This window comes from Drosophila takahashii, chromosome 3L, assembly GCF_030179915.1.
Source record: "Drosophila takahashii strain IR98-3 E-12201 chromosome 3L, DtakHiC1v2, whole genome shotgun sequence".
Classification (NCBI taxonomy): Eukaryota; Metazoa; Arthropoda; class Insecta; order Diptera; family Drosophilidae; genus Drosophila; species Drosophila takahashii.
The window spans coordinates 4349176-4377066 of NC_091680.1; the positions used below are offsets into that span (position 1 = coordinate 4349176).

General features: G+C 42.6%; 5 protein-coding genes and 3 non-coding genes across 13 annotated transcripts; 3 read left to right on the forward strand and 5 right to left on the reverse strand.

Moving 5' to 3' along the window:
- Positions 1-3571: 3571 nt before the first annotated feature.
- On the forward strand, positions 3572-5334 carry nSMase (neutral sphingomyelinase). Its single transcript, XM_017145338.3, has 2 exons — positions 3572-3752; positions 3846-5334. Exons 1-2 carry the CDS (start codon positions 3712-3714, stop codon positions 5131-5133), a joined length of 1329 nt encoding a protein of 442 aa, XP_017000827.2. The 5' UTR covers positions 3572-3711; the 3' UTR covers positions 5134-5334.
- A 1342-nt stretch (positions 5335-6676) lies between these two features.
- Positions 6677-8604, reverse strand: RpL28 (ribosomal protein L28). The gene is made up of 4 exons (XM_017145347.3): positions 8524-8604; positions 7463-7562; positions 7043-7285; positions 6677-6856 (listed from the first exon to the last, which is right to left on the reverse strand). Exons 2-4 carry the CDS (start codon positions 7553-7555, stop codon positions 6761-6763), a joined length of 432 nt encoding a protein of 143 aa, XP_017000836.1. The 5' UTR covers positions 7556-7562; positions 8524-8604; the 3' UTR covers positions 6677-6760.
- On the reverse strand, positions 7631-7705 carry LOC123003122 (small nucleolar RNA CD11). The gene has a single exon (XR_006412429.1). It is a non-coding gene; the product is annotated as a small nucleolar RNA CD11 (small nucleolar RNA).
- On the reverse strand, positions 7846-7920 carry LOC123003123 (small nucleolar RNA CD11). Its single transcript, XR_006412430.1, has one exon. It is a non-coding gene; the product is annotated as a small nucleolar RNA CD11 (small nucleolar RNA).
- Positions 8057-8132, reverse strand: LOC123003125 (small nucleolar RNA CD11). The gene has a single exon (XR_006412432.1). It is a non-coding gene; the product is annotated as a small nucleolar RNA CD11 (small nucleolar RNA).
- Positions 8605-9000: 396 nt separating the features above from the next.
- Positions 9001-10670, forward strand: eIF1 (eukaryotic translation initiation factor eIF1). Its single transcript, XM_017145349.3, has 3 exons — positions 9001-9164; positions 9393-9550; positions 10273-10670. The coding sequence occupies exons 1-3, from the start codon at positions 9137-9139 to the stop codon at positions 10417-10419; spliced, it is 333 nt and encodes a 110-aa protein (XP_017000838.1). The 5' UTR covers positions 9001-9136; the 3' UTR covers positions 10420-10670.
- A 337-nt stretch (positions 10671-11007) lies between these two features.
- Larp4B (La-related protein 4B) lies at positions 11008-22007 on the forward strand. 6 transcript variants are annotated; one of them, XM_070215383.1, is made up of 10 exons: positions 11675-12595; positions 12920-13757; positions 13827-14076; positions 14140-14520; positions 15227-15800; positions 15860-16383; positions 16503-18408; positions 18470-18831; positions 18887-19003; positions 19065-22007. In XM_070215383.1, exons 1-8 carry the CDS (start codon positions 12580-12582, stop codon positions 18619-18621), a joined length of 4641 nt encoding a protein of 1546 aa, XP_070071484.1. In that variant the 5' UTR covers positions 11675-12579; the 3' UTR covers positions 18622-18831; positions 18887-19003; positions 19065-22007. The 6 variants fall into 6 exon arrangements, with proteins under 6 accessions (XP_017000814.2, XP_070071484.1, XP_070071485.1 ...); XM_070215384.1 differs by having other exon boundaries at positions 18890-19003; XM_070215382.1 differs by having other exon boundaries at positions 11675-11856; positions 11938-12595; positions 18887-22007.
- Positions 22008-23526: 1519 nt separating this feature from the next.
- On the reverse strand, positions 23527-26963 carry LOC108059957 (probable protein phosphatase 2C T23F11.1). Its single transcript, XM_017145458.3, has 4 exons — positions 26827-26963; positions 25977-26350; positions 24500-24830; positions 23527-24430 (listed from the first exon to the last, which is right to left on the reverse strand). The coding sequence occupies exons 2-4, from the start codon at positions 26256-26258 to the stop codon at positions 23928-23930; spliced, it is 1116 nt and encodes a 371-aa protein (XP_017000947.2). The 5' UTR covers positions 26259-26350; positions 26827-26963; the 3' UTR covers positions 23527-23927.
- Positions 26964-27891: the final 928 nt, after the last annotated feature.

Consider the following 27891-nt stretch of genomic DNA (forward strand, 5'->3'; position numbering starts at 1 on the left):
CATGGTGGGATCTCTTTCGCAGCAATAGTGCTCTGTAATTTAGAAGCTTTAATTAAGAGCAACCCTGTAATGAAATGTTTTTGTATTATTATCAATGGGAACATAATGTGAATGTTATTTTGCCTTACCTCGATGTTACATATGTAAGTTTTTTTGATTTCAATTGTCTCGTGTAAAGCAGCGATGTGGTTGTTGTATTGCCTGCTATTTGGGAATTCGAACTTGCATGGGGGGCATATATAGGTGTTGTTCTTATGCACCCCGGTGTCCAAATGTTTGCGCAAGTTTAGTTCACTGCTATAAAGTGCAGGGCAAAATTCGCATTGAAATGCTTCAAGGAAGTCCCTTGTGTATACCCTCATTTCGTAGCATGGTGAGTCCGGGTCGCTTGTGTGAGTTGCGTCCGAGTGGCATTGGGTGAGGAGACCACAATTGGCGCACACGTGGAGCTCCACAACGCTCCCGTGAACCTTGAGCATGTGGCTCGCCATGTCCCCTTTGTTGCGGCAAAAAATGTGCTTTCCGCATTTCTGGCAAAGCCTGTGGCGCTTTGAAGGTTGGCTCTGGCGAGCATTGGTGGGCCTAGCTTCGGGATTTAAGTCTTCACTCGTCTGCTCCACTGTGGCGGGATGCTGGAATTGAGGTATTGAAAGGTCCGCTCCATGTGGACTCATTGACCGAGGAGGGGTTGGAGATTCATTCCAAGTCCAAAACAGATCACGAACAGATTTTTTGTTCTTCAGACAAATGGAGCACATCCAGCCGATTTTCTCTGGCTGTTGCAGCGCTGGCTGCACAACAGGCTGCTCAACATGATGCTCAACAGGCTACTCAACGCTAAGAAAAAATGTAATAATAAAACAAAAACGGCAAACCATTTTTGAGTAAAACCAAAACCATTTCACAGCGACATATTTGGACAACATTCTAAAAAAAATCGCAATCAAATATTCCATCAGAATTCGCTAAATTTTAGTGTTAAATGATCTTCCCCGAAAATCACTTCTATTTTTGTTCCGAGGGAATACGGCAGTTTTTTAACGATATCTTAAGAACTAAAAGTGGTACAAAATCAAGATTTTTACACAAAATAGAGCTTGGGAAGAGTGAAAAGGAAACCCCATTATTAAAAATAAAATCAATTTTTTTCCAATTTTTTTTTCAACTTTAAAGGTGTGCAATTGGCACAATTGCATTTGGTGCTTTGCATACTTTTTATACGATAAAGATAAATCAATTCCGACAACACCAAAGTTCGTTTCAATAATAATATAGTTTAAAATTAATGGCATATTTTTGCCATTTAAATTTTTTAAATTGATCGCCGTGTTTACTGAAGGTTCCTTAGAATACCAATAAAAATGTGAGCCTCTATTTGTTTGCATATATTTTGCATATTTTGGAAATATTTTGCATATTTTTTGCATATATTTTGCATATTTCCGAATTTATTACATTTGAAAAATCGGACCAAAAATGGACAAAAAATCCGGCGCTGAAATTTAAGTAGTTGGAATTAGAGGTGGACAAACAGCGATAGCAAGCTGCGATGTCTAAGCGCAAAACATCGATAAAAACAGCGAAAGCTTTAAAATTTATATTTAACAACGTTTTGAGGCAGCAAAATGTGCAAAAGATTAAAACAAAAAAAATTAATGCAAAAAGAAAAAAAATTCCAAAAAAAATTCATACAAACAGAATTCCGGGAGAATATGTCAAAATAAGAAAAATAAAACCAAAAAAAAACCCGGGAAATATGTTAAAACTAATACAACGCAAAAGAAAAAGAAAAAAATTAAAAAAAATCCTTAAAAATAGTGTGAATGAGAATGAGAGTGTGAATGAGAAAGAATGGGGGAATGAGAGTGTAAATGAAAATGAGAATGAGAGTGTAAATGATAATGAAAGAGTGAGTGTAAATGAGAATGAATTGAATGAAAGTGTGAATGAGTATGAATTGAATGAAAGTGTGGATGAGTATGAAATGAATGAAAGTGTAAATGATAATGAAAGAGTGAGTGTAAATGAGAATGGCGAGCTTCCGTGTGAATGGGAAGTGATAGAAAGTGTGAGTGAGTACGAAATGATTGAAAGTGTGAATGAGTACGATATGATTGAGTGCGTGAATGATGATCTTGAATGGGATGTGAGTGCGATTGGGAATGAATGTGAAAATTATATAATACCTATTGACACAATAATTAATACAAGTAACAATAACCAAACTGTGGAAAAATCGTCAGGCTTAATCGGAAAAAGCCGGAATAAGTGCGCCAAGTGCGGAGCCAGTATAGGCTGTATAACAAAATCGAGCGAGCCCGAGCTAACATGTAATCCCTCGCTCCTTGCATTTTCCTGTACGAATACCTATAAAAACATAAAGTACATTTTTAAATGCAAGTCCCTACGGGCCTTGGGAGGGCATAAGGGCAGATGCCTAAAAATACTTCAACAAACCTATAAAGAAAAGTCCAGGCCACGTCCTGCCAATTCCACAAGGAATTGGCAGCAGCAGCACAAATGCCCCAACTGTGGGAAAGATTTTTTAAGTCGTCAAGGCAGGGCGACCCACGTTAAATCGTGTAAAATAGTCCTTCAGTATATATTTTTTTCTACGCATTTTATTAAAAATCGTGGTAGTGGGCGTGGGCGGTGTGCTGGATGTCCTGGCTGTTGCAGCGCTGGCTGCTCAACAGGCTGCTCAACAGGCTGCTCAACGCTAAGAAAAAATGTCCCGAGCGAATGTGGTTGAAACTGCATAAAACAAAAACGGCAAACCATTTTTGAGTAAAACCAAAACCATTTCACAGCGACATATTTGGACAACATTCTAAAAAAAATCGCAATCGAATATTCCATCAGAATTCGCTAAATTTTAGTGTTAAATGATCTTCCCCGAAAATCACTTCTATTTTTGTCCCGAGCAAATACGGCAGTTTTTTAACGATATCTTAAGAACTAAAAGTGGTACAAAATCAAGATTTTTACACAAAATAGAGCTTGGGAAGAGTGAAAAGGAAACCCCATTATTAAAAATAAAATCAATTTTTTTCCAATTTTTTTTTCAACTTTAAAGGTGTGCAATTGGCACAATTGCATTTGGTGCTTTGCATACTTTTTATACGATAAAGATAAATCAATTCCGACAACACCAAAGTTCGTTTCAATAATAATATAGTTTAAAATTAATGGCATATTTTTGCCATTTAAATTGTTTAAATTGATCGCCGTGTTTACTGAAGGTTCCTTAGAATACCAATAAAAATGTGAGCCTCTATTTGTTTGCATATATTTTGCATATTTTGAAAATATTTTGCATATTTTTTGCATATATTTGGCATATATTGTATATACATTTTTTGCATAAATTTTTTTAATTTCTTACATTTGAAAAATATGACACCTAAGTAGAAATTTGGTAAAAAGCGGACAAAAAATGGACAAAAAAATCCGGTGTGGCGCTAGTAGCTAGTAGTTGGAATTAGAAATGGACAAACAGCGATAGCATTCTGCGATGTCTACGCGCAAAACATCGATTAAAACAACGAAAGCTGCAAAATGTATTTTCGATTTATAGTTAATCGATCTTTTTCCACCTCTGGACATTTATCTTAAATAAAAACAAAATCAAAAAGTTATCTTATCGCCGCTCCCGCGCCTCTTATTTCGATTGTAAGCATGCGAACGTGAAAAGCGAGCACCAAACTCGCGATGTTGCTGCTGGAGCTGAACATTCTGACCCTGAATATTTGGTGAGAGCGGAGCGAACATCTCCTTCTAAGGCTTCTGGAGCACCAGCATCATTGACCTCGATCTCTGTGGTTACTAACTATCTCCATTTACAGGGGCATTCCGTATGTGTCGAGTGATCGCGCACCCCGCATCGAGGCCATCTGCAAGGAGCTGGCCAGCGGCAAATATGACATCGTCTCCCTGCAGGAGGTGTGGACGCAGCAGGACAGCGAGCTGCTGCAGAAGGGCACGGAGGCCATCCTGCCGCACAGCCACTACTTCCACAGCGGCGTAATGGGCGCCGGTCTGCTGGTGCTCTCCAAGTACCCCATTCTGGGCACGCTGTTCCATGCCTGGTCCGTCAACGGCTACTTCCATCGCATCCAGCATGCCGATTGGTTTGGCGGCAAGGGCGTGGGCCTCTGTCGCATCCTCGTCGGTGGCCAGATGGTTCACCTGTACAATGCCCACCTCCATGCGGAGTATGACAACGCGAACGATGAGTACAAGACGCATCGGGTCATCCAGGCCTTTGATACTGCTCAATTTATCGAGGCCACCCGGGGCAACTCGGCGCTGCAGATCCTCGCAGGCGATCTAAACGCCCAGCCGCAGGACATCTCGTACAAGGTGCTGCTCTACACCTCCAAGATGCTCGACAGCTGCGCCTCGGACTCCTTTCGCACCAACGAGTGCCAGCACAACTCGTATACCTCGAAGCAGGCGCTTGCGCGGAATCCCCAGGGCATCCGCATCGATCACATCTTTGTGCGCGGCGGCGATCATGTGAATGCCGAGATAGCCGAGTACAAACTGCCCTTTCCGGAACGCGTGCCCGGCGAAAAGTTCAGCTACTCGGATCACGAGGCTGTGCTGGCCAAGCTGAAGCTGTTTAAGTTGGCCGCACGAACGGAGGAGCCGCCGGTGGCCACGATCGAGGTGAACTGCCAGGTGGAGGAGGGCGAAAGTTGTGCCGTTCGGCAACTGGGCGCTGGCGATGCTCTGGGAGGAGCATCTGACGATCAGCAGCAGCAGCCGGAGGTCCAGTGCAATGGCAGCTCTACTTCCATTCAATCCATGCCCGCCGCCAGAACTGCCGCTCTCCACGAGGCGCTGGCTTTGTGCGATGCTTCCCTGCTGCAGCTGAACACCGATCGGATACTCTACTACAGCGCCGCCACCTTCCTGTTCGTCCTCCTCGTCCTGCTGGTGGAGTTCACGGCCCCCGTGGGCATGCGCACCATCTTCCTGCTGCTCAAGTTCATCGTTTTCGGCGTCATCCTCTTCTGCGTCTTCATGGCCTCCATCTGGAACTACATGGAGCGAAATGGGGTGCTGCAGGGCAAGAAGTCGATGGAGGTGATGCTGCACCATGCCCAGAAGTACGAGTACTTCTACTGAGGCCTCTACTGAAGCTCAATGCGCATTTAAAAGCCCTATGTATTGTATTGTCCTTGACCAAGAGTTTAATTCCGACTCTGACTTGATCTTTTACGTCCTGTAATCTTGCAATGCAATTCCATGGTCTCTTCATGTGTAACGTCATCCATATCCCAGGAAACATAGTTCAATAAAAGCGACCAACATTAAGCAACACTTAAAGAGTGGCTATTTATTATCTGTAATCTTTTATATGCTATTGAAATGCGTTGTATACAATGAACGCTAGGAATTATAAAGGAAATCAATTTAATATATATATTCAGACAATACAGTGGGTCAATAAAGTGCTTTAAGATTATCAAAGCACTGCATGAATGGATTAAATTAATTATTTTGAATTTTTTGTTTTATATGAATGAATTAATTAGAATTCTGAGTTTAATAGAATTGAATGAATTTGAATTTTGAGTTTAATAGATTGAATGGCATAAATTTCGAAATAATTCAAACGACAATTTCTTTTTAAGAAGAAAGTGCCATCATTTTGTGATTAAATCTGCATGAATTTTATTTTCTTAGGGCCGCTTTCTCGAGTCCCTGTCAAAGTCCCTGATAGCTATCTGTTCGAAAAACTTAAAGACCAGATAAACTGTTCGTAAAAGCAAATCCGCTTTCTCGCCTGCTTTAATTTATCTGAACGAAACACAATTACAGAGTGCTGTTAACGCACTGTGAAGTGCAAAAAATGGCATGCTTCGATTATTTTATCAGCTGTTTGGGTATAACTCAAAGGAAAAGTAAACTGTGATTTCGTTTCTTCTTCATAGTTGGCTTTGGGAAATCAGCTGTCATTCTATCGAGCCGAAAACGCTTAACAGGGACTCCGAGTCCCTGTCAAAGTTAGCTCTCACATTTATGCTCGAGAAAGCCAAAATGCCTTAGCAGGGACTTTATCTGTTCGAGAAATGTTAGCCGGCACTCGAGAAACCGGCCCTAAGTAGTTAACATTGATTTGTTAAAAATCTGGCAAATTCAAAAAATGTATAAAAATTATTCATTTAAACATTCAAATTCGAAATGAATTAAAAAAAACATTCATTTATTTGACATAGAATTGAATTAAACAAATGTGAAATTTCATGGCATATGATAAAACCATGGACCGTAAATAATCATTATTTGAGATTTTTATTTTAAAAGGCCTACACTGAGGTTTTTACAAGTTTTAATCAACAATTTTACTGGTTTTTATGCACTTTATAGACATGAACAAATAACAGTTAACTTGTTTTCCAAATTTGTTGAAATGCATATACTTTGTGGACAAGAGTAAAAAGAACGTAATTTTTGACGTATAAAACAAAATATCACAGTAGTCTTTTTAAAATAAAAATCTCACATAATGATTTACGGTCCCTGGATAAAACAAAAATTGAATGATTCACGCAGGGCTCTACTCTATATATGCCCCCGCAAAGTATGCTTTACTTTCCGAAAAAAACTACCTGAATTTGTACATAGTTCTCCCACAAAAACCATAACCCACAAATGAACACAGATATTAGCTTTAATATTAGGGTGTTTTTAACATTTTTTCTTTATTCTCGAGTAGAAAACAGCTCCGCATAATCCCATCCGGTACAGTTTATTCGGGCTTTCCCTTAGCAAGCTCGGCCTTCTTTCCCTTGACGGGGGCGGGCTTCTGGGAGCGCAGGACAGCGGAAGCGCGGCGGAGGGCAGCCTGTAAAACGAAAGATATTCATTTAGTAATATTCAATTAAAGGGTTAACTAAAATATATTTTGGTTGAGAGCCTCAGATAGGTTTATCAACACGGATCATTCTGCGATCTTGGTTGTGTAGCATAAATAAAAAGATCATCATGACAGGAACCAAAATGGATTTTCGTCTAGCATTTCGATATTTACCTGTGTCAGGTCCTTGCGGTATTTAGAGCCGATGAGCAGGTTCTTCAGCTTCTTCAGGGAACGGCGGGGACCGGACTTGAAGTCAACACGCACGGTGTTCTTGGCGGGCCGCTGGGCATATTTGCCCTTCTTCAGCACGGCGGTGAAGCCCTTCTTGTCGGCGGCGGGCACGACTCCCAGGGTCTTCTTGTGCACGATGCCGCTGTAGCGGTACGAGCTCACGCTGGCCAAGTTGTTTGGCTCCTGGAAAGCGTAATTAGATAATGAGTTTACTTGTTTAATACCAGCTCAAGGGATATGACCAACTTTTGTCAGATTAGAGTTACTATCAAGTTGTATTCAAATATCATTGTGAAAGTTGTAAGTTGGAAACATCATTGAAAGTGGTTTAATGGTAGATTTAAGATCATATTTACTTACTGTGCTGAAGGGCTTCTTAACATCGCGCTTCTTCAACAAGAAGGCGTTGTTGTTGCGAATGATCAACCAATTGAGGTGCGAAGAGGTTGCCATCTCACGTCTGCAAAGGAATTAAATAAAAACCAATTAGTAGCTGCCCAAAATAACTAAAATATTCTACATTTTTTTTAAGTATTTCAGTTTTGGGTGATGAATATAGTCTTCAAGAACTCTTCTGCTAAATCAATCCTCATTAAGTCAAAACTGAAGTACTTAGGATAGGTTTCGATGCTTACCTTTATAATAGAGTATCCAAAAATACAATCATTAGAAAAGAACATGAAATAAAAAAGAAAGAGGGTGATTAGATACACATTTTTCGTAATACAACTTGAAAAGTTATTGGCTTTTTTCAGTTTTGGGTGATGAATATAGTCTTCAAGAACTCTTCCGTTAAATCAATCCTCATTAAGATAAAACTAAAGTTTAGATAGATTTTTACGCTTACCTTTATAAGAAAATCAACAGAAAAACCATCGGAAAGGGGTGAACATGGAACAAAAAGAAAGAATGATTAGATTTTTGTGTTTTTTAATTAAACACTATAATATCTTGTGTTATATTCAGTCTTGGGTGATGAATATAGTCTTCAAGAACTCTTCTGCTCAAATCATTCATCATGGAAGAATAATCCAAGCACATTTAAGACCACACGTGTTCTTACCTTTAAGGAAAAAATCCATATAAAAAGGACAGCGGGGGGAACAGCATGAAAATAAAGGAAAACAGTATATTAGATTTGATATTTAACAGCGCCAGATTAGCTTAGTAAGATGCAATTATAGTTCAAGTCCCGGTCTGGTTTCGCCACTAAAACAATTCACATTTTTTTTATTCACTATTTCGCCCGCTGTGCTGCACGTGTGGGTAAAACGCAATTTACCTCCGAAGTTCAGCGGGCCGGCAGCCAAAGTGACGGAAACACGTGGGGCAGGCATTGGGCCTCAACACTTGCGGAGCGTTTAGAACGCCGTGGGAACGCTAGAACTTAACCAAATCGAGACAAAACGCTAAATGCCCACCTTTTCTCGTTGAAAGACAAGCAGGAAAGAAATATGGCAGCCCGGCATAGCGCGAAGTTGGCTGCGCTTGCCGAAAACACAGGGCTGCATTTGGGGTGCAGTGAGTTGGCAGGCCAACTATCGATAAGAATGCGACGGCCCTGGTTGGTGTTGCCAGAAATGGTTTATTTTTTAAATTTAAAGATTTAATTCTACAGTTGCTATTGAAATTATTAAGGCAGGCTAGTTGTAATTTGTTGTTTTAAATAGTATATTTGTTTTAAGATGGTTGCTCGTTGTTCTTGGTTAGTTTCTAAATGTTTTCCCTCATTTTTTTAATTTATCCGTAAGTTCTAGAAATAAAAAAATCTGTCATAGTTTAAGTTAATTAAAAATTCCTTCAATTTATTTTAAAATTTAAATTATAAAAGAAAAGTGGCAAGAGCTGCCACCCCTCGCAAACCATAGATAGTATCGCTAAGAAATCGATCGACTATCGAAATCGATAGTCTACTGTCAGACACATTTCCGAAAAAAAAATTTCACTCAGTAAAACGTTAAATTAAAAGTTCAGATATCAACAAATCATTTCAAAAAGTTTTTGTTTTAGGCTGTGGTTTGTTTTTATTGTCGTATGTCCATCCAGAATTTAAACACTCGTGGTAAGTGGAGGGAAGGCGCGACCGCGAAACAGGCATTTCCCCGACTCTTACACATGTACATAAAAATGGCCGCCCTGCTCGTCATCGCCGTCGCCGCACATACATACATACACACACGCATTCTGGGGCAAAAGTAAAACACGCTGCGAGGGTGTGATTACATGCCTTACATCCCACAAACATCCGCCGATAATCGCAATAATCAATCCCATCTGCTTGCATTTACAGACCCCTTTGCTGATGCAATCAAGGGCAATGATGATGATATTCAAGACGGGCTAGTGCACATAAGAATCCAGCAGAGGAACGGTCGCAAGACACTAACCACTGTCCAGGGCCTGTCCGCGGAGTATGACTTGAAGAAGATAGTCCGCTCCTGCAAGAAGGTGGGTTTACATGGCTATAAAATGAGGGTTTCCCACTTGGCACACCTCAACTGTCGCAGAACAACTCGATTTACGCCTACAGCTGCGGTCAGCCAGTTAGGATACACATAAAGTCACCCTTCTACCTGCCTAATCCAGTCATATCTGGATAGTCACCCCAAAGTACAGCTTCCACAGCGATGTAAATATTCAGAGCACAGTTATTGATTTCCATGAGGATTTAGTATCTACTTTCTACCTGCTAAAATCCAATAATATTTGTATTACACTTGCAGATTAATTTAAAACCAAATTTATGGTTTGTTTGTAATGAAAATATGATACAGTATCATACAAATTATCATTCGTTCTATGAAAGTAAGAAATATTGATTGTCAGATGTATAGAGGATAACTACATTTAATTATTATAGGGGCTCTCAAATACCTTATGAAGGGAATTTGATGGTATAGTCAAATAGGATACAATTCTGCCTGATAAATCAATTTTAAAATGAGTCACTAAGTGCATAGTTATTGATTTTTATTAGGTCAGCTTAGTAGTCGAATTTTCTGTGCCATAGTTCTGACCACACCTGTATATAAAGCATGTACACAAACTGGGCTATTTTTAAAAAGCTAATACACCTGCAGTAATAACTTTTGTTTATTATTCCCACAGTCTAACCAGTAAACCATTTGATTTAAACAAATACTAACTAACTCTCTCCAATTACTCCACAGGAATTCGCTTGCAATGGCACTGTAATCGAGCACCCAGAGTATGGTGAGGTCCTGCAGCTCCAGGGCGATCAGCGTGAGAACATCTGCCAATGGTTGACGAAGGTGGGACTAGCTAAGCCGGATCAGCTCAAGGTGCACGGTTTCTAGGCGGGACGAACAAACAAACGGTGTGAATTTTCATACTACTATTTCATTCTTAAGCTCTACATCAACACCCCCGAAAAACTTGCAAAAGTTCTTTGTTCCGATTAATTCAAAACACTCTTGATAGAACATTTACACGAATACAGAAGCAATAGACCATTAACTGAGAACAATGTTATAAATAAAATTAAATGTTCAATTTAAATAAACGAATGTGTGCGGGCGCTGTCGTAGCATAATGGGACGAAAACGGAGCTTTGTATGTCTTTATTTGGTTTATTTACTTTTGTTATTGGTCATTTTTGGATGGAAATTTGAGCGGAAGTTGTTAATTAAGAATAAGGCATTCCACGTCAAACAAATATTTATAAAAAATCAGCCAATTCTCGGAGGTCTTAAAATATTTATTTAAATTTTTCTAAAAGTCGAAAAGGTGTGTTGATGAATTTAATCAATAAATAAAATAATTAAATGCAATTCAAATTTAAACTATTATGGTTTTTGTCCTCGCTGTACCTAAGTTCCCCACCTAGTAACACTAATTCCTGCGCCCTATTTTGGTATATTTTCCAGGTCAGCAAGCAGTCACACTAATTTAGGCACAAAAAATAGGAGCGCGAATTTTTTGCGTGTGTTGCTTTTTGCTGGAAAAAAAGGGTTTCGTGAGTGTCCAACGACCAAAAATTCGTCCCCATCAACTACGCGTGTTAGTCCGTCGGATTTGCCAACGATAATTCGGCAGCAAAACGTTGAGCGAAGAATACGTGGACGCGCGGAACGCTGGTGTTTCATTTGGTTCGTTCGGCCAAATTTAACAAGTGGTTTTGAGCCCCATCGACGCGCTGCAGCTGCACAGAATCGGCGTCTGCGGGCGGATTGACCAGGGATTTCTTTCATTCCCAGTGGTAAGTGCGATTTAACACATAATTATGCAGGTCATTTTCAAGGGGAGGGGGGCGGAGGGGCTGGAATTTGCTTAGCAATATTATGTTCTTGCACGCTTCAGGGTTGCCACCTTGCAGGCAGTCGGTATATTTATCGGTATTGCGGTATTTTTTCGGTAATTTCACTTGACATTTGTCAAATTCTGACAAAAATTAAGCAATCATTTAAAGATTACTGGCCAGGAAAAGTCGAGAAAACGCGTGCTGACTTGCATAATATTCCCAGCCCACTTTCATACAGTGCCCGGAAAAAGGAAGGAAAATCCCAGTTAGTTTTCAAATTACTGGTATTTTCAATCGCTTGCAACCCTGCCAGTCGATCTATCGAAACGGCGAAAGTTTTCTATGACGATGAGAAGTCGAATTTTTGGATTTTTCGCGTGACAAGTTGGTGGTGAAAAAAACCAGGCAGAACCTTAACAATTCATTTAGCAACTTGGCAAGCGATTGGCAACTGAAAAGCGCAACGCTGGCGGGTGCGGGCGGTGCAAGTAGGGTGTGAAAAGTCGACAAAAAAAATCAATTGCCTCTCGGTCGTTTTCAATTTTCAATTCACATTCTCTGCGTGTGCAAAAAGGCAGGGGAAAAGCGAGAAAAAAATAGACTGACTGCAAACGACAAAAAAAACGCAAACGTAAAAAAAGAAAAGAAACGGCGAACAGAAGAGGAAGAGCACTGAGGAAGACGAAGAAGACCGAGGAAAAGGCAACGTAGAAGTTGAAGAAAATGTGCAGGAAAAGGGGCGGAGGAGCAGGAGCCGTGTTTTCGAGTCGCAACCAGCAGCAGCAGCAGTATAAATAAATAACCATCGTCGACGCAAGCGAAAAGAAGCCCGGCACGGTTTTCAGCCCGATTCGCATCGCTGAAATAGGCAAAATCTAAAATAATACAAATATCGCAGTGAAAATCAAATTTTCCAAATAGAAAGAAGAGCTCCTCCTCGCTCTCGCTCGCTCACTCTCTCGGCCTCTCCTTCGCCGTCTCTCTCTCGCTCCCACTCTCGCGACTGGGTGGCAACGCGTGCGTGTGTGTGTGTCTGTGTGTGCCTGCTGTGTGTGTGAGTGTGCCGCGTGCGTGAGTGTGTGTGTGTAGCTCGAAAGAGCAAAAAAAAAAATAGATTTAAAAAAAAAATAAAAGAGAAAAAGCAAGGAGAAGGAGAAGCGAAATAACCGACTGTGTCTTTGTGTGGAATTTCTTGATAATTGCAACATACGTTACCATGGAATACTACCTAGGTTGGTAAAATAGTTAACTATGTGGTATATATGTGCCACCCCCCTATATACATGCATACATGGCACATGTGTGTGCACTTATGCTGACTTTGCTTTGCATTGCATTGCGTTTCGTTTGTTTGTTTTTTGTTTTTATTCACTCGAAATCGGCAGAGTTTTCCCAGCGTCTAGCTTCCTCCGATTACGAAAGTTTCCCGTTACGTCTAACAAAAAATTGACCTTGTTTGTAATACACTCAGACACACACACTCGTACATACACCACCCACAACTCACCTACATAATGTGAAAAGCCCCCCCACTCATACATACAAACCACTTGCAGGAGGATATGTGTACATGAACGGAGATGCAGTCAAGATCCAGCCGCCCGTCTACACGAACGTTCCTGTCGAGACGGCGATGCTAGCCACCAATCTGTTTGGCGCCACCACCCAAATCGCAGCCTCCCCCGCAGCAGCCGCCGCGGCAGCCCACATACCGTTGATCACAGCAGCCGCTGCAGCCGCAGCCGCCGCCGGAGGAGCTCCCCCAGTGGCTCCGCCCGTTGCAGTTGCTCCAGTGCAAGCGACCGCATCATCAGTAGCGGCAGCAGCAGCCGTTGTGCCCGCCCAGCAGCAGCAGCAGCAGCAGGCGCATCCACACCAGGCCCAGATTCTGGCCCATACGCACGTAGCCCACCAACAACAACAGCAGCAGCATCTCCACCAGCAGCAGCAGCAGCAGCAACAGTCGCCGCATCCCGCCCAGCATCTGACCTACGGCCATCAGCCGGCGCCTCCACAGGCCACGGCTGGAGGATCAGGAGGAACAGTAGGACCACCAGGATCATCCGAGGTGCAGGATCCAAACGAATACGCCATCATGAATGGCACTCTGGCTCAGACCCAGGATGGCACTGTGCTCTGCTACACCACAGACGCCCTCAACAACACGAATTTAGTTGCCCTCGATCCGCAGCAGCCCCATCAGATTGTAATGCCGGTCCAGGTTCCTGTCCAAGTCCCAGTGCCCGTTCAGCTGCCATCGAATGGTTCCTCCGATCAGCAGCTGCAGCAGCAGGGCAGCCACAATACAGCCGCCGCTGGAGGAGAAGAGCCCAACATACCGCTGGACAAGCTCAAGCAAATGCTGGCCACCCAGCTTGAGTATTACTTCTCCAGGTGGGATTATTGCTATTTAATGAAGTAGAACCTGCTCTTATTTTCCTTTTATTTCTACCCAAACAACAGAGAGAACCTGGCCAACGATACTTACCTGCTCTCCCAGATGGACAGCGACCAGTATGTGCCCATTTACACCGTGGCCAGATTCAATTTGGTACGGAAACTAACCGAGGACATGAATCTCATCACTGAGGTGCTGCGTGAATCGCCCAATGTCCAGGTGGACGAGGATGGCCTGCGCGTGCGTCCCAATCGCAAGCGTTGCATCATCATTCTGCGCGAGATATCAAACAACACGCCCCTCGATGACGTCAAGGTGGGTGACGAATGCCAGCCCCAAAATACTAACTAATTGGATTTCGTTTGCTAATTTTTTCAGGCTCTGTTCAGCAACGAGAGCTGCCCCCGCCCGATCTCCTGCGAATTCATCGCCAACAACTCGTGGTACATCACCTTCGAGTCGGACGACGATGCGCAGAAGGCATACAAGTACCTGCGCGAGGAGGTCAAGGAGTTCCAGGGCAAGCCGATCATGGCCCGCATCAAGCCCAAGTCGTTTATCAATCGCATCCAAGCTGTACCAAATAAGATGAACGGCTATCGCCTCACATCGCCGCCGACCGCGAATGTCTTTGATCCATCCGGAGCCGGTGCCGCAACAGTTGGCTATGCGGCTGCCCAGCAGCCACGCTATCTGTACACCAATGGAGCGGCCCTGGCGGCTCCCGCCTCAGTTCCGTACAGCAATCCTGTACTGATTGTGAGTATTAAGAGGGCATTAGAGGCTTAGTTTAGGTGTAATGTGTTGGGATTGATTTTATTTGGAATTACATTATATTATCTAAACTAATATAAAGTTCGACCCTTAAAAAACGGTCAGTAGCAAATTCCACCCAGAACTGATTGACATAAAAATCTAAAAAAAATCACATTAATTACTAAAATAATTATAAGTCATACATTTGTTCGATAAATGGAATATTTATTGATTTATAATCAACTTGTTCTTATCTTGTGGCTTATTTAACTTGTTAAATGAAAGTTCTAATGACTTGTATACTTATCTTTTCGATTTCTAATTAAGATTTTTATTGTTTGCAAAGTCATTATAATCGATTTCCATGACTAATGCTTTCAATTTATATTTTCTGAATTACTTTTTATATTATTGAATTGTGAAATTAATAGTAAATTTATTTTATTTTATTTATTTCTATAAAGCAAACTTAAAGTTAAAACTATAAGCTAACTAAGATTTTTATAATTGTCAAATTAGATTTTGAGCTTAATTTGGGCTTATTCAAGGTGTCGAATTAGAGACATTTTTATTTATTATTTGAATTTAAATTTTGAATTTAATTTGGGCTTTTTCAAGAAATGAGTAAATTTAATGCAGCCCAAATTGTTATATTTCCTTATAATTTTTTGAAAACTGAAATCTAACTCAAATCTTTAATTTTTTACAGCCGATTCCTCAGAATCAATTCTATCCCGGCTTGGTGGCTGGTCCCTGGCCGCCTGGCACTGTGGCAGCCACTACCGCCCATGGCCAGAACTTCTACGAGATTGGCGGCAACATATTCACCACCAATCCACTGGCTCCGCAGGCTGTGGCCGCCGGTTTCGCTCAAGCTCCGCCACCCACAGCACAAACGATGGTCGCGTCCAAGCCGCAGGGCGGTGGACGCTACAACAACAGTCACCGCGGCAATCCCAACAATGTGGGCGGTGCGAATTCGGGACCACGCGGCGAGTCGAGGGGCAAACCACCGCGCAACACACAAACAGCCTCGCACCTTCAGGGCGGCAGCATTGTGCCCATTCAGATAACTGGTGCCATTCCAGGCGGAATGGTGAGCGTGGTGCCGGCCAACATTGTGCAGGATCCACTGCAGCAGGCTCCGTTGCAACAGCAGCAGCAGCCGCAGCAAGTTCTGCAGCAGATTCAGCAGCAGCCAACGAGCTCAGCTCAGCAGCAACAGGCCGCGGTGCAGGTGAACAGCTCCACTCGTCACTATCCCATCAAGAGCAACTGGAAGGGTGAGTTTTTAAATGACTTTTATACAAAGAGTATGCTAATTATGATGTCTTTCCAACAGGTGGCATGCAGAAGAACCTGGACAAGAGCTATCATCACTATGCCACCCAGGTGCAGGCTCTGCCCGCCCACAGCCACCATCTGCAGGCTCAGCAGCAGCAGCAGCAACAGCAACAGGGACAATCCCAGCAGCAGCACTATCAATTGGCTTCCTCCAGCGCCGCTAGCGCTCCGCAAGTTACCTATGTTTCGACTGCTCCGGCTCAACCGCAGCATCAGCACCACCTGGTGGTTCAGCAGACGCAGCCACAACAGCAGCAGCAACCGCAACAGGTTGCTCTTCAGCAGCAGCAGCAAGTGCAGGTGCAGGAGCTGCAGGAAGCGGGGGAAGGCGGCGGCGTCGTTGAGCATGGCTCGCATGCCATGCAGCAGGTGAATCGCAGCAGCAACATGTCTGCCAGCTCCTCCTCATCGCTGGCCACTTCGATCAGCAAGGAGCCGCTGCAATGGCAGAATCGCCCGCGTCGTCGGCGGCGTGATGAGGAGGGCGGCGGACTCAACTATTCCCCAGGCGGGCGAGTTGGGGTAAGTAAACTGCATAAAATATGTATGTCTTTTAATTGAAATTTAAAGTAATTTAAATATTTAAGTTGCTTAAAGTATGATTTTTACCTAATATTTATTATTTTTATATTTCTTTTCAGCTCTATGGCAGCTCACCCTCTAATCCGCATCAGCAGCAGCACCTGATGTCCTCTTCCTCCGGCAGCAATGTACAGTCAGGTGGCGGCAGCGATGGTGGCGGAGCCTCGCATCGCGGCGGAGAGCGCCAGAGCCACTACAGCAGCATCCACGACGTCCCACCGCCGCAGCACCGTGGCAACTACAAGGGCAATAACTACAATCCCCACTACCATGCCCAGCATTCGTCGATGGCCAGTGGCTCGCACCACCACTCGCATCATCACAACGCCGCCCTGTCCTCCCAGCAGCAGCAGCAGCAACAGCAGCAGCACCACATGACCTCCGGCACTGGACAGCAGGGCTCGGGCGGCCATCACTATCATCACCATCACCACCACAACTCGATTGGCAGCAATGTGGGCAACAGCGGCGGCTTGGGAGTAAGCAGTGGTGGTTCGGGTGGCGGCGGTGGAGGATCCGGTGGCGGATCGGGCAGCAACAGTCTGTCCGGTGGAAGCAACGAGCGCGGCCTGCACCACAGCTCCTTGGGCTATCAGGGCCACCAGCATCAGCATCAACAGCAGCAGCAGCAGCAACAGCAGCAGCAGCAGCAACAACAACAGCCGCCGGCAGCAGTGCAACCGCCGCAGTTCGATTTGGAGGATGCCGCCTTTCCACCACTGCCAGCCACGTCAGCCACCGCACCGCATACACCTCAGGCCACTGGCGGCGCCTCCCTGCATAACTCAACCACCTCGTCCTCCTCGTCAGCGGGTTTGGGCCAGAAGCAGGCCCTTCACCAGCAGCAGCAGCAGCAACAGACGGCGCATCAGCATCAGCAGCTGTTGAACAGCAGCTTGGAAAGTGCTGGAGGCGAGGAGCAGCGCTCAAGCAATCAGCAGGGAATCGAGAGCGGCAGCCTGCACTTGGCCAACAGTTCCTCGGCCAACAACTGGGCCGAGAGCCGCTTGTCCGATGTGGTGCGCACTGGAGGCGGTGGCAGTGGAGGCGGCAAGGGCAAGGTTCGTAAGAACCAGCCGCATTTGGCCCACAACTATCAGCAGCAGCAGCAGCAGCGCAATCCACCTGTTAGCCCCACGCCTGCTGCCTTGGCTGCTGACTACGGGCTCCAGCTGCAGGAGGGCAACAATACTAAGAACGTTACTAAGCAGAGCTCCAGTAACAACAATTCGATCCATGTGATAAAGTGTCAAACACCAAATATCAATGCCAGCAGCAGTAGCAGCAAGGAGGAGGCAGCCGGAGCCCAGCAGCAGCAGCTGGAGAAATCAAACAAGACTGAGGATGAACTGCATCCAAAGCAGCCGCAGCAGCAGCAGCAACGACTGGTCGAAGGCTATGTTCAGCAGTTGCCGCCGCTGGCTGGCCACACCGAGTATTCCGCTGCCCTGGCGGTGGTGGATGGTGGTCTGACCACCAGTCTGGCCGAGTGCAGCCTCGGCCAGCACAAGAAGCCGCCCTCGGTGGCCGCCCTGCACGCCAAGAAGGAGGCCAATCTGCTGGAGAAGGCGGCCAGCGGCAAGCACAAGAGCGTGGCCACGTCCACGTCGACGGAGAACCTTTCGGCAGCCGCCACTGCCAGCAAACCACTGAGCTATGCCCAGGTGGCCCAGCACCACAAGGCTGCGGCGGCGGCAGCTGCCTCCGATGGCAAGGAAGCTGGCTCCGGCGGCTCCACCGGCACCCTGTCGCCCACCGGCAGCCACAAGATGGACCTAGTCTTTGGCGATCCCGCCGCCGTCGTGGCAGCCGTCGAGAAGAGCGGCCTGGCCACAGTAGTTTCGACCGAGAAGCGTGCCGCAGGTGGCGCATCGCCAGCCGCCGCGCTGTCCGGCAAACCAGGAGGTGTTCCTCCGGCCAACAACCAAGGCAGCATTGCTGTCGTGGTCTCTGCCAAAGAGAAAGGTGTGTGTTTTATTTATATTTTAATCTATATGGCCTATTAAAAGTCTTTTCTAATCCTTAGATAATCGTCCCAATGCCTCCGTTCGCCAACTGAGCAAGGAGAAACAGCAACACCAGCAGCAACATTACGGCTCTGCAACAGAGCACAATACTAATGCCAATGTGGGCTCGGGAACTGGCGGCAACCGCAAGTCCAGGGCCAACAACTCTTAAGGGAGAAGATGGGGAGACGAATGAGAAGACGAGAGGAGGAGAACCGTGTTGCCAAAGCGAGGCAACTGTGAGATACCTTTGCAGGATGCCTCTGAGGATGCATCCGACTGTACATATATGAAATTCCATGTGTAAATATGAGCAAACCCTTTTTGTTATACCTATAAGTGCTATAGATATTTACGAGCTAACTAAGGAGGCATATGAAAGGTGAGTTTGCTGTTTACTCCTTAAGAATTTTACTCTACAAATTATATATTTTTAGTAGTTGCCGCTGCTCGAGAGACGCGAAAAAGGAGAGTAAAGAAAGAGGACATAAGGCGAGCAGCCGGCGACGCTTGGACCAGTTATCATATTAGTAGGCAAAGACGAAGAATGAATGGTGCATACCTTTTCTCCAGCTATATTTAATCAGTTATCAGTTAATGTTAATCTACCCTAAGCTAATGTTACCTACACTCGATGGGTACACACTTAGTTTAGCGCCGCACGGAGGAGCAGAACGAGGAGGCGACAGCAGCAGCAGCAGACAGAGGAGAAGGAGAAGAGACAAGAGATGAATATGCCTAAGCTATCATTACGATTATCAATAACGTTGCCGAGTGAATAGGTCTAAGAGGTTTGAGCGTAGTTAGCCAACTAGCATCGAACGACAAAGCAGAGGAAGCAGGAATAGGGAGGAGAATAAGGAATTATTAGGTTTTATTGATAAATTAACGATTACCGATGAACTCATGAATCACACGTTGATTTTACGTTATATTATCTACGTTTAATATTTCATCATTTTCATTTTTGCTTACACACACACATCAGAACATAATGTTTATAGCCAAAACAGAAGTACACAGATACGAGATCGTAGCGTACGCAGCTATGTCTCTGCTAGTCCCACAGGTTAGGGTTACTTCTATTATTTAGATATATTATATATAATATATACGATTGTTTTGAATCATTGTAACATTTTAACGGATGATCTTGTTTGAGCAAGTCGTTTTTTTTTATACACATAACTTGATTATGGGGATTCTCGTACTTAGTTCACGACTTAAGGGATCCTTTACACACACCTACACACGCAGACACACCTGAATACGCCTAGACAAACTTAACAACCCCCCAAAACACACCGACTCGTGTATACCCTCATTTTTATACCTGTATCGTATATCGTGGGAGGGACTTACATTTTAAAATTGCATTTGTTTCCACATGAAGGCAATTTTCTCAGTTTGATGGTTTCACACGTCTATTTCAACAAACAAAGAACGAAACGAAAATGAAAATGAAATGAATTAAGAAGTTAGTGCATTGCTAAATACTAAACTTTATCCTTACGAAGCGTAGGTGGACACAGCTCAGCTCAGCTCATAAGACAAAACACTATCTAATGTTATATTTACGACTTAGGACTCTATACAAAAAGGTGCCATAAACTAAAAGAAAAAACAAAACACAAACACACAGACACACACGAAATTCTATGAGGTTTAGGACAACACAAAATAGGCATTTAATACGAATTCTTTACCTATGTTTTACTGTCTCTCAATTTGAAAATGATGCTGCTTCATCCTCCCCCTCTCCCCAAATTATTGATGCTCATCTTAGGATTTACATTTGCGTAGGAGATGCATATTAATCATTTTAATTATTGTTTTCCCTTTTAATTGTTCACGATTTACGCACAAATTGATTTATGGAGTCTTAATTTATTCAAATCTAAGAAGCATGTAAATTAATCCTTGAAGCATAAAAACAATTGGCCAGGGAGAAAAGAAAAATAATCAGTAGTCTTAAGAGCGTACACACGATATCTACAAACTATTCTAGGCATAAGAATTAAGTTTAGGGTTGCATATATGGATATTCACACCACAAACACACTTAACTTAACGACATTATTTCTTTTGTTATTTTCTCGCACTCCCCAAAAAAAAACCCCAAACGAAACCATTCATTTTCATTTTTCCATTCACACAACTCGCTTCACAAACTGAAAACTGAAAACCCTCGTATTATTTTGGTTCTTTTTAAATTACATGCTTATGAACCCACTGTGAACAAACCGAACAATGTTTTCCCAAAACGAAGAAAAACGTACTAAAACTTTCATCCAAAATCAAAAAAAAACGAAGGAGAATAAGAAAAATGAACTCTAAACGCAAGACTTCCAACCAAAATGAAATTGAAAATATAAGGAGAAAAAAAGGATAGAAAACTAAACTGAAAAATCAATATATACATATATTTTGTTTCTATGAAAACAATCGAATATGCTAAGTGCCTATACTAACTAATATGTAACATACGAGCTGGGTACAGACCGACCACTGAGCCAAGAACCAAAAGGTGACCCCAATCTGGCCATCAGAATGCATCTAAACACTCTACACTCGACACAACACAACACAACACACAACTGCCTCTAGGACATAAACAGCAACCAATCAATCAGCCATTCAATCACTCATTCATCCTGGGAATAACCAGATTGCAGGATAGTTAGGATTGAGATGGATTGGGGTCACCAAACAGATAGTATACCTTGCTCAGTGTTTCGTCGCGTAACCGCCACACAAAATGTATCTTTAAATAATTCATAGTTTATAGTTTGTATCTTCCCCTCCAAAATTGAAGAACGAAAGACCCAAACTATAAAACCCAACTAACCCCGAACAACACTCACACTTTTTGGAAAGTTCTCAAATGATTTTGTTGTGCTCATCACTCACTGTCGGCTGCCAACACAAAAAATACAATACAAAAAAATCACACACGAACCACATACACAACACACACACTGTACAGTTGAACCTCAATAGGGCGGACTGCGACTGGGACTGCGGACTGTGCTTTAGGTGAATCATGGGATGGGATGGCCCGAGTGGAGCCAATTCGTTCGATCGATCGATGGGCGGCGGCTCCAAAATTCCGGACAATGAGATGTGATATTATGCAATTGACAAATCATCAATTGTGTGCGACAAAAAACAAAAACAAATAAACGGAATGCTTGGGCGTATGACCAATGCCCATCGAGATTGCAACGAACGCCCACTCGATGACCACGAGAGACGACAGTCGAGACACTTGACCATCCAGACGCTGAGATCGAGAAGAAGAACCATGGCGAGAGATAGGGAAGAGTATAGGGTATAGGGAAAGTAAAAAGGAACATTGTTGATGTTGAATAATTTTAAGGAATACAATAAATTAAATTAAATTGTTAAATTGTAAACCTCAGTTCTTAAGTTATTTATTTTTGTATACTTAAGCAGCGCATATGACACCTTGTTATATTTACAAAATAATACTATTGCAAGTTCAGCAGACATGCCACGCCCCATAGAGCTATGTATTCCACGCCCATCCACCATCCATGCATCCCATCCATATATCATATATCCCCCAAGTCCCGCAACCAAAAAAAAAGGAAAAAGAAAACAAGAAAATCACACACACCGCTTAGAATATCGTTTAGTTTTTGTTTACACACCATCCAAATATTTTTCGTATTATTTAATTTTATGGAATGCCCCCCCCACGAGACCACTGTACATACCCTTAGCTATACATTGTTGAGGGCATTCCCCCATCTGATTTCGCCCAAAATGATCATTCTCTTTGGCACTGCCATTATATATTTCCCTTGCATATTATTTGTTTGCGTTCGATATAATTCCTAAACTTTCCTCGACGGTCAGAGATCTTTTGAGTTGTTTCTTTTCTTTCACTCCCTTATTTTTACTACTACCATAAAACAACAAACAAACAAACAACGCTAAACAAAAATGCTTACGCACATTGTTATCACTAAAAACAAAACGAAAACAACAACAAGAACAACAACCTGTCTGTTAAAAAACAAAAATGAAAATATGTAATATGAATAACGAGAAGAACATGCATACATTATATAAATATATATATAATCAATTTGTAATTGTACCGAAATTGATAACTGTAAAGTAACAAGAAGTTTATAAAATTGCATATGATTTAAACTATAAACTAACTATAAAGAAATACAATATCCCTCTATGCAGCAAGCGAAAGCTAAAAAACCAACAGCAGTTATGCATAATTGAATGTGTAATATGATGGCATACATATAAATAAAAATATTATAATAAAACAAAACAAAAGGAAAAAAAAAATACAAACACTGAGAAACAACCAAAAAACTCGAAAGCGTAATTCATTTTGTCTATTATAATAGGTTAGTTAAGCCTGAACAATTTGTACGTAAAAACCAGACGATGGTGATGATCATTTCATTATGATGATGTTGATGAGGAGGCGGAAACCTGTACTCGTAACGACTTAATAGCGAAAAGTTTAAATAAAATTTATACTTGCGAGTTAAAAACAAAAAACACGGGCGGAACTTTTCATGACCACTTCTATCTATCTACCCCACTCGAACACTCATTCTCTGCTGGCCACTTTTATTTTTATTTTATTGTATGTATCATATAATTAAAAGCGAAATAAAAACAAGCAGAAAGCAACAACGAAAGGGCGTAGTGTAGATTAAATGTAGATAGGCGAGAAAGCAAAGCAATAAAGCAATAACCAGCGACAGAAAGCAGTACACTTCACTCCAAGTAGTTGCTAAAAAAGTTTTTATATTTCTCTAAAAAAAATATAAATAAATTCTAGACTAAGTAATTCAAGTAACAATCAAATTATACTAAAGATAATAACTTGTTTCAAGACTGCAACACAAGAAAAGAACGACTATCACATCGCATATCCTGTTTGAATTCAAAGTAAAGTTCATTTCCGAAATGACTAATAAGAAATATATCAACATTATTTTTTCTTTGCATAATTTGATATCATTCATCTTAGGATTTGTTCACATTCCACTCCAAAATTTCCCAAAATAAATCCAACTTTCTTGGGCACTACAAAACATTTTTCTTTATTTTTAATTTTGAAACTCTTCACTCTTTTCTTAAAGATCGATCCCAAACAACTTTGACAAGTAGTTTTAGGTACATAAATACTAATCGAGTAATACAATTCTTTTTAATCCATCTTGCTTGGGCATCACAAAACATAGTAAATCATATAATTATATAGTTAGACAAGGCATATATGTATATACACGCATCGTGGGTGGTTACAATTAAAACAAGTACTATTAATTATTAATTGGAGCAAACATTTTGGTAAGGACTGTGTGGTGTGTGTGTTGTTTATATAAAACTTAACCAAGAACACTTGCGTTGTTAAGTATAAAGATTTTGACCTAAGCGGTATTTGGAGTAACCCTAATTAATCGGTAAGGCGCACTAGTAGATATAGTTCAGCTGCATTTCGGCCGCTGCCAGCAGCGCGTCCTGTGACTCCTTCTCCAGCTTCTTCTCGTCGTCCGTGGGACCGGAATTGGATTGCTTCTGGCAGGGTTTCGATTGTGTTTCCGTTTCCGTATCGGTTTCTGCTTCGGCCTCTGCCTCAGTGGCTTCCTCGGCGGGCTTAGTTTTGCCTGGCAAATCAACCACCTGGTTGCTGTTCCGGCAGCGGGCTATCAGATCGCTGTAGGGACGGTCGTGGAGCAGGCAGACCAGCACCACGGTCATATTGTCGCCGCCGAGGCCGCCCATTTGGCAGTCGGGCGCCAGGCAGTGGTTCATCAGCTCCTCGCAGATCTCCTCCGGATACATGCCCATGCCGATGCGCGTGCGACAGAACTCGAGCACTTCCGCATTGCTCATCACATCCCAAATGCCATCGCAGGCCAGCACGATGAATTCCCAGTCCTCCATGATCTTGCGCGTCTCGACATCCGGGTAGGCTATATCGATATATAGAAACATTGAGGTGATAATGGACATTAAAGAACAATGAGTGCGGTGATTCTCACCTGTGACGATCTGATCTTCCGGCTTTTTGTTCGCCCGCTTGAAGACAAAGTCGCCGAGTGCCCGGGAAAGTGCCAGATTGCCGTTGACGCGATTGAACTCCACCCAGCCGCCGCCCTCGATGATCCGCTTGGACTCCGCCTCGTTGTTGGGTTTGTGGTCGAGCGACAGGATCTCCAGCTGTCCATTCACGCAGGCAATGGCCCGCGAGTCCCCGGCATTCGCGCAGTACAGCTTGCTGTCCTTGACTAAAACCACTACGGCCGTGGAGCCGGCCATCTGGTCGCCCCATGACTCATTGTGCAGCATTTCGTAGTCTATGTCCAGAAAGCCCTGCAATTGCATCACAGGTTTGTGAGTAATAAGTAGTACTGAGATGAGAAAAGAGATTTATGGCTAAGCTGGAAATGTACCTACGACAGATGTGCCGTGAAAAATCGACAGGTTATAAATTTTAAACTGTAATAAAAACTTTTGGAGAGTCTACTTAAAGTAAAAACTTATTTATATAGCGTTAAAAAATATTAAACAAATCTAGAAAGCCCCCAATTTATTTTTAATAATCTCTGTTATTATTTTAAGGTTAATCCCTTTAGATATCAGTTTATGACATTTAATAAATGTGAAACTAAGAAAGATAAAAAGGTACTAGGTGTGTATAGAGGTTTCACCAGGTTGTTTCTTCCCATCACTTATCTTAAGTTGCTTGTCTATAGTACTTAATAAATCCAAGAGACGTAAAAAGTATTGCAGATGAGTAACTAAGTGTTGATATGGGAACAACAAAGGAAATGAGTACCTTAATGTCAATATAGGTACACGTAACAAAGCAGATACCTAATAACAAGGTTCTATAAATAGGATTTTGAAATATTAATGTATATTTCTAATCAGAAAGCGGTATTGTAACTCTAAACAAGAGATATATATAGGTACATCTTAATTGATAAATGAGTACCTTATATATAGGTACATATAACAAGGGGAATACCTTATAACAAGGTTCTATAAATAGAATTTTGCAACATTCACGTATATATCTTATTGGAAAAGGGTATTGTAACTCAAAACAAAGGTTCTGATAAAGTACATTTAAATATAAACCAATCTTTATCGGATCTCTATTATATAGAATTATATTGATATACCCAAAAAAAAACAATCGGTACAAAGATGATCGTTAATAGATTTACATTTAAGTAAAAACTGATCTTTTAGGCTTATTATTACCAAATAAGGAATGGTTACTACATTTTTAGGTACATTTAACTAACCACCTTCCGTCACCGATCTTTAGACACAACATCTCCCGACTTCTACAGATGCTTACCAGTACAAACTTATCTTTACACCTCTATAGCCAAGTAAGAAACGGTTACTAGGTACATTTAGAACATTGGGTATGTCCCCCTCCCATCACTGATCTTTAAATACCACATCTCCCTTCCCTTCTAGAGGTGCTTCTCTCCCGTGACTCACCTGCTGCAGTGCCTGTTCGATGTTGTCGTTGTACTCCGGTCGCTTCAGAACGAACTTGTGCAGGTGCTTGCCGGCATACTGGGCCACCGTGGCGCCTCCATGTCCATCATATACAGCAAAGAAGGCCGCTCCCGGATCGTCCGGCAGCGAGAGAATGTGGGTGTGCGAGTCCTCCATGTTGATGCGCCAGCCCTGCATGCAGCTGGAGCCCACGCGGAAGGCGGCGTTCTGGCAGTAGGAGGACTCCTTGGCGGTCACCGGTTCCGAGAGAGTCTGACCCATTGCTGTGATTTGCGGAGTGTGTGTGTGTGGAGTGTGTGTTTTGGTGTGTGCGGAGTGGTTGGTTAACTGTGTTATCGATTTACGTCGCTTTTCTATAGCGGGAAAAAGAGAAGAAGACATACAAGCACACGGGTTAAGTTAATTACGAAACTGGAAGCCACGGACTATATAGTCAGTTAAACTGGAAACCGACTGTCAACTTCAGATACGCGTGGGCCCTGGAGATTAGCATATCAAAAAGCTATGAGCAAACAGACGTGAAGATTTCAGGGCCGGATCGCGATCCGGAATTGGGTTTTCAGTTATGGGGGGTTCGGGTTCAAAGGGCAGGTGATAAATGGGAGTCGTCGATAAGGCAGACTTTACGCTTTCCGTAATTATGTGCGCTCCGTAATTAGTTCACTGTTTGCAGCGGACCCTAAACTTATGCAAAAAAAAAAAAATAAATGAAGGAGAAAAAAAACAGGCCAAGAAACGGAGAAGTGGAGAGAACAGAGGAGAAGGAGCAGCCGCGCGAGGAGTACTAGGTGGCCACCAATTGCAATCGGCTCTGGCAGCGATAACCCACCTGGCGTTCACCGTTTTTGCTCGCCCCGACAAACCGACTCCGCATCAATAAAAAAAACCGTGTAGTAAAAAATTATTAAAAACTGCGCGTGTTTATTTTTTTTAATGGCAGTATGACCGCGGACGGGCTATGCGAGAAATACCAACGGCTGGTCTTATTGTTTTCTATACTTTCCAACACTAAATAAGGAGCACGCCCTTGCTAATACAGCAGCCCTGGCTGGGAGGATGTCCTTGCTAAAAGTGCACCTCTTGCAACACTGTCTTTGAACTTTTACAGCACTGACAGCTTTGGCGGTACAATTTGAATTGAAAAAGTTTTGTTTGTACCGAAAAAAGTTCATTTATATTCTTAAATTGTACAATTCATCGGCATTATTTTTTTTGGCTTTCCAATTAATATTTCGAATATATTCAATTGCAATTTCAATGCAAATTTCATATTAATATTATGTGGATGTGGCTTTCCTTTTCCGCTTCTCATTTCGTTTTTCGTCATCTTATCTGCTGCTTTTTTTTTAGTTGACGAGTGCATTGAATTTTGCGAATTTCGTTTTGGTTTTGCGGCAAATATACGAATTCAAGGACAAATGACGTCAGCTAAACACTTTTTGTGGCCGCTGCTGCTGTTTTGTTGCTCTCGTATTGTTGTTGTTTGGGGAATTAAAGCTTGACTGGCATTCGCTGCCAACGCCTCTGCTTTCTATTTATTGTCTTCTTCGTCTTCTCTTTTTTCGGATTCTTTTGTTTTGCGCTTTTGCCGAGCGCAAAAAAGAATGTATTAAATATTTGCACAGCAGCAGCAAAAGCCACAGAGCAATTTCTGATAAAGAACTGTGTATGTGGATTTTGGTCTTGGTCTCTCTCTTTTTTTCGCATTATCTCTGCCGCTCTCAAATTGTTTTGGCAAACAAAGTCAATCAGAAGTTTGTTGTCGAACTAGCGCTTTTGGAATGGGGAGTGTTCAAATACGATACGCACTTGGCTATCACTCCCCTTTTCAACATATTCTCAAATTAAGATTAGATAAGATAGGATCCTAATTTTATACCAATTTTCAATTCTT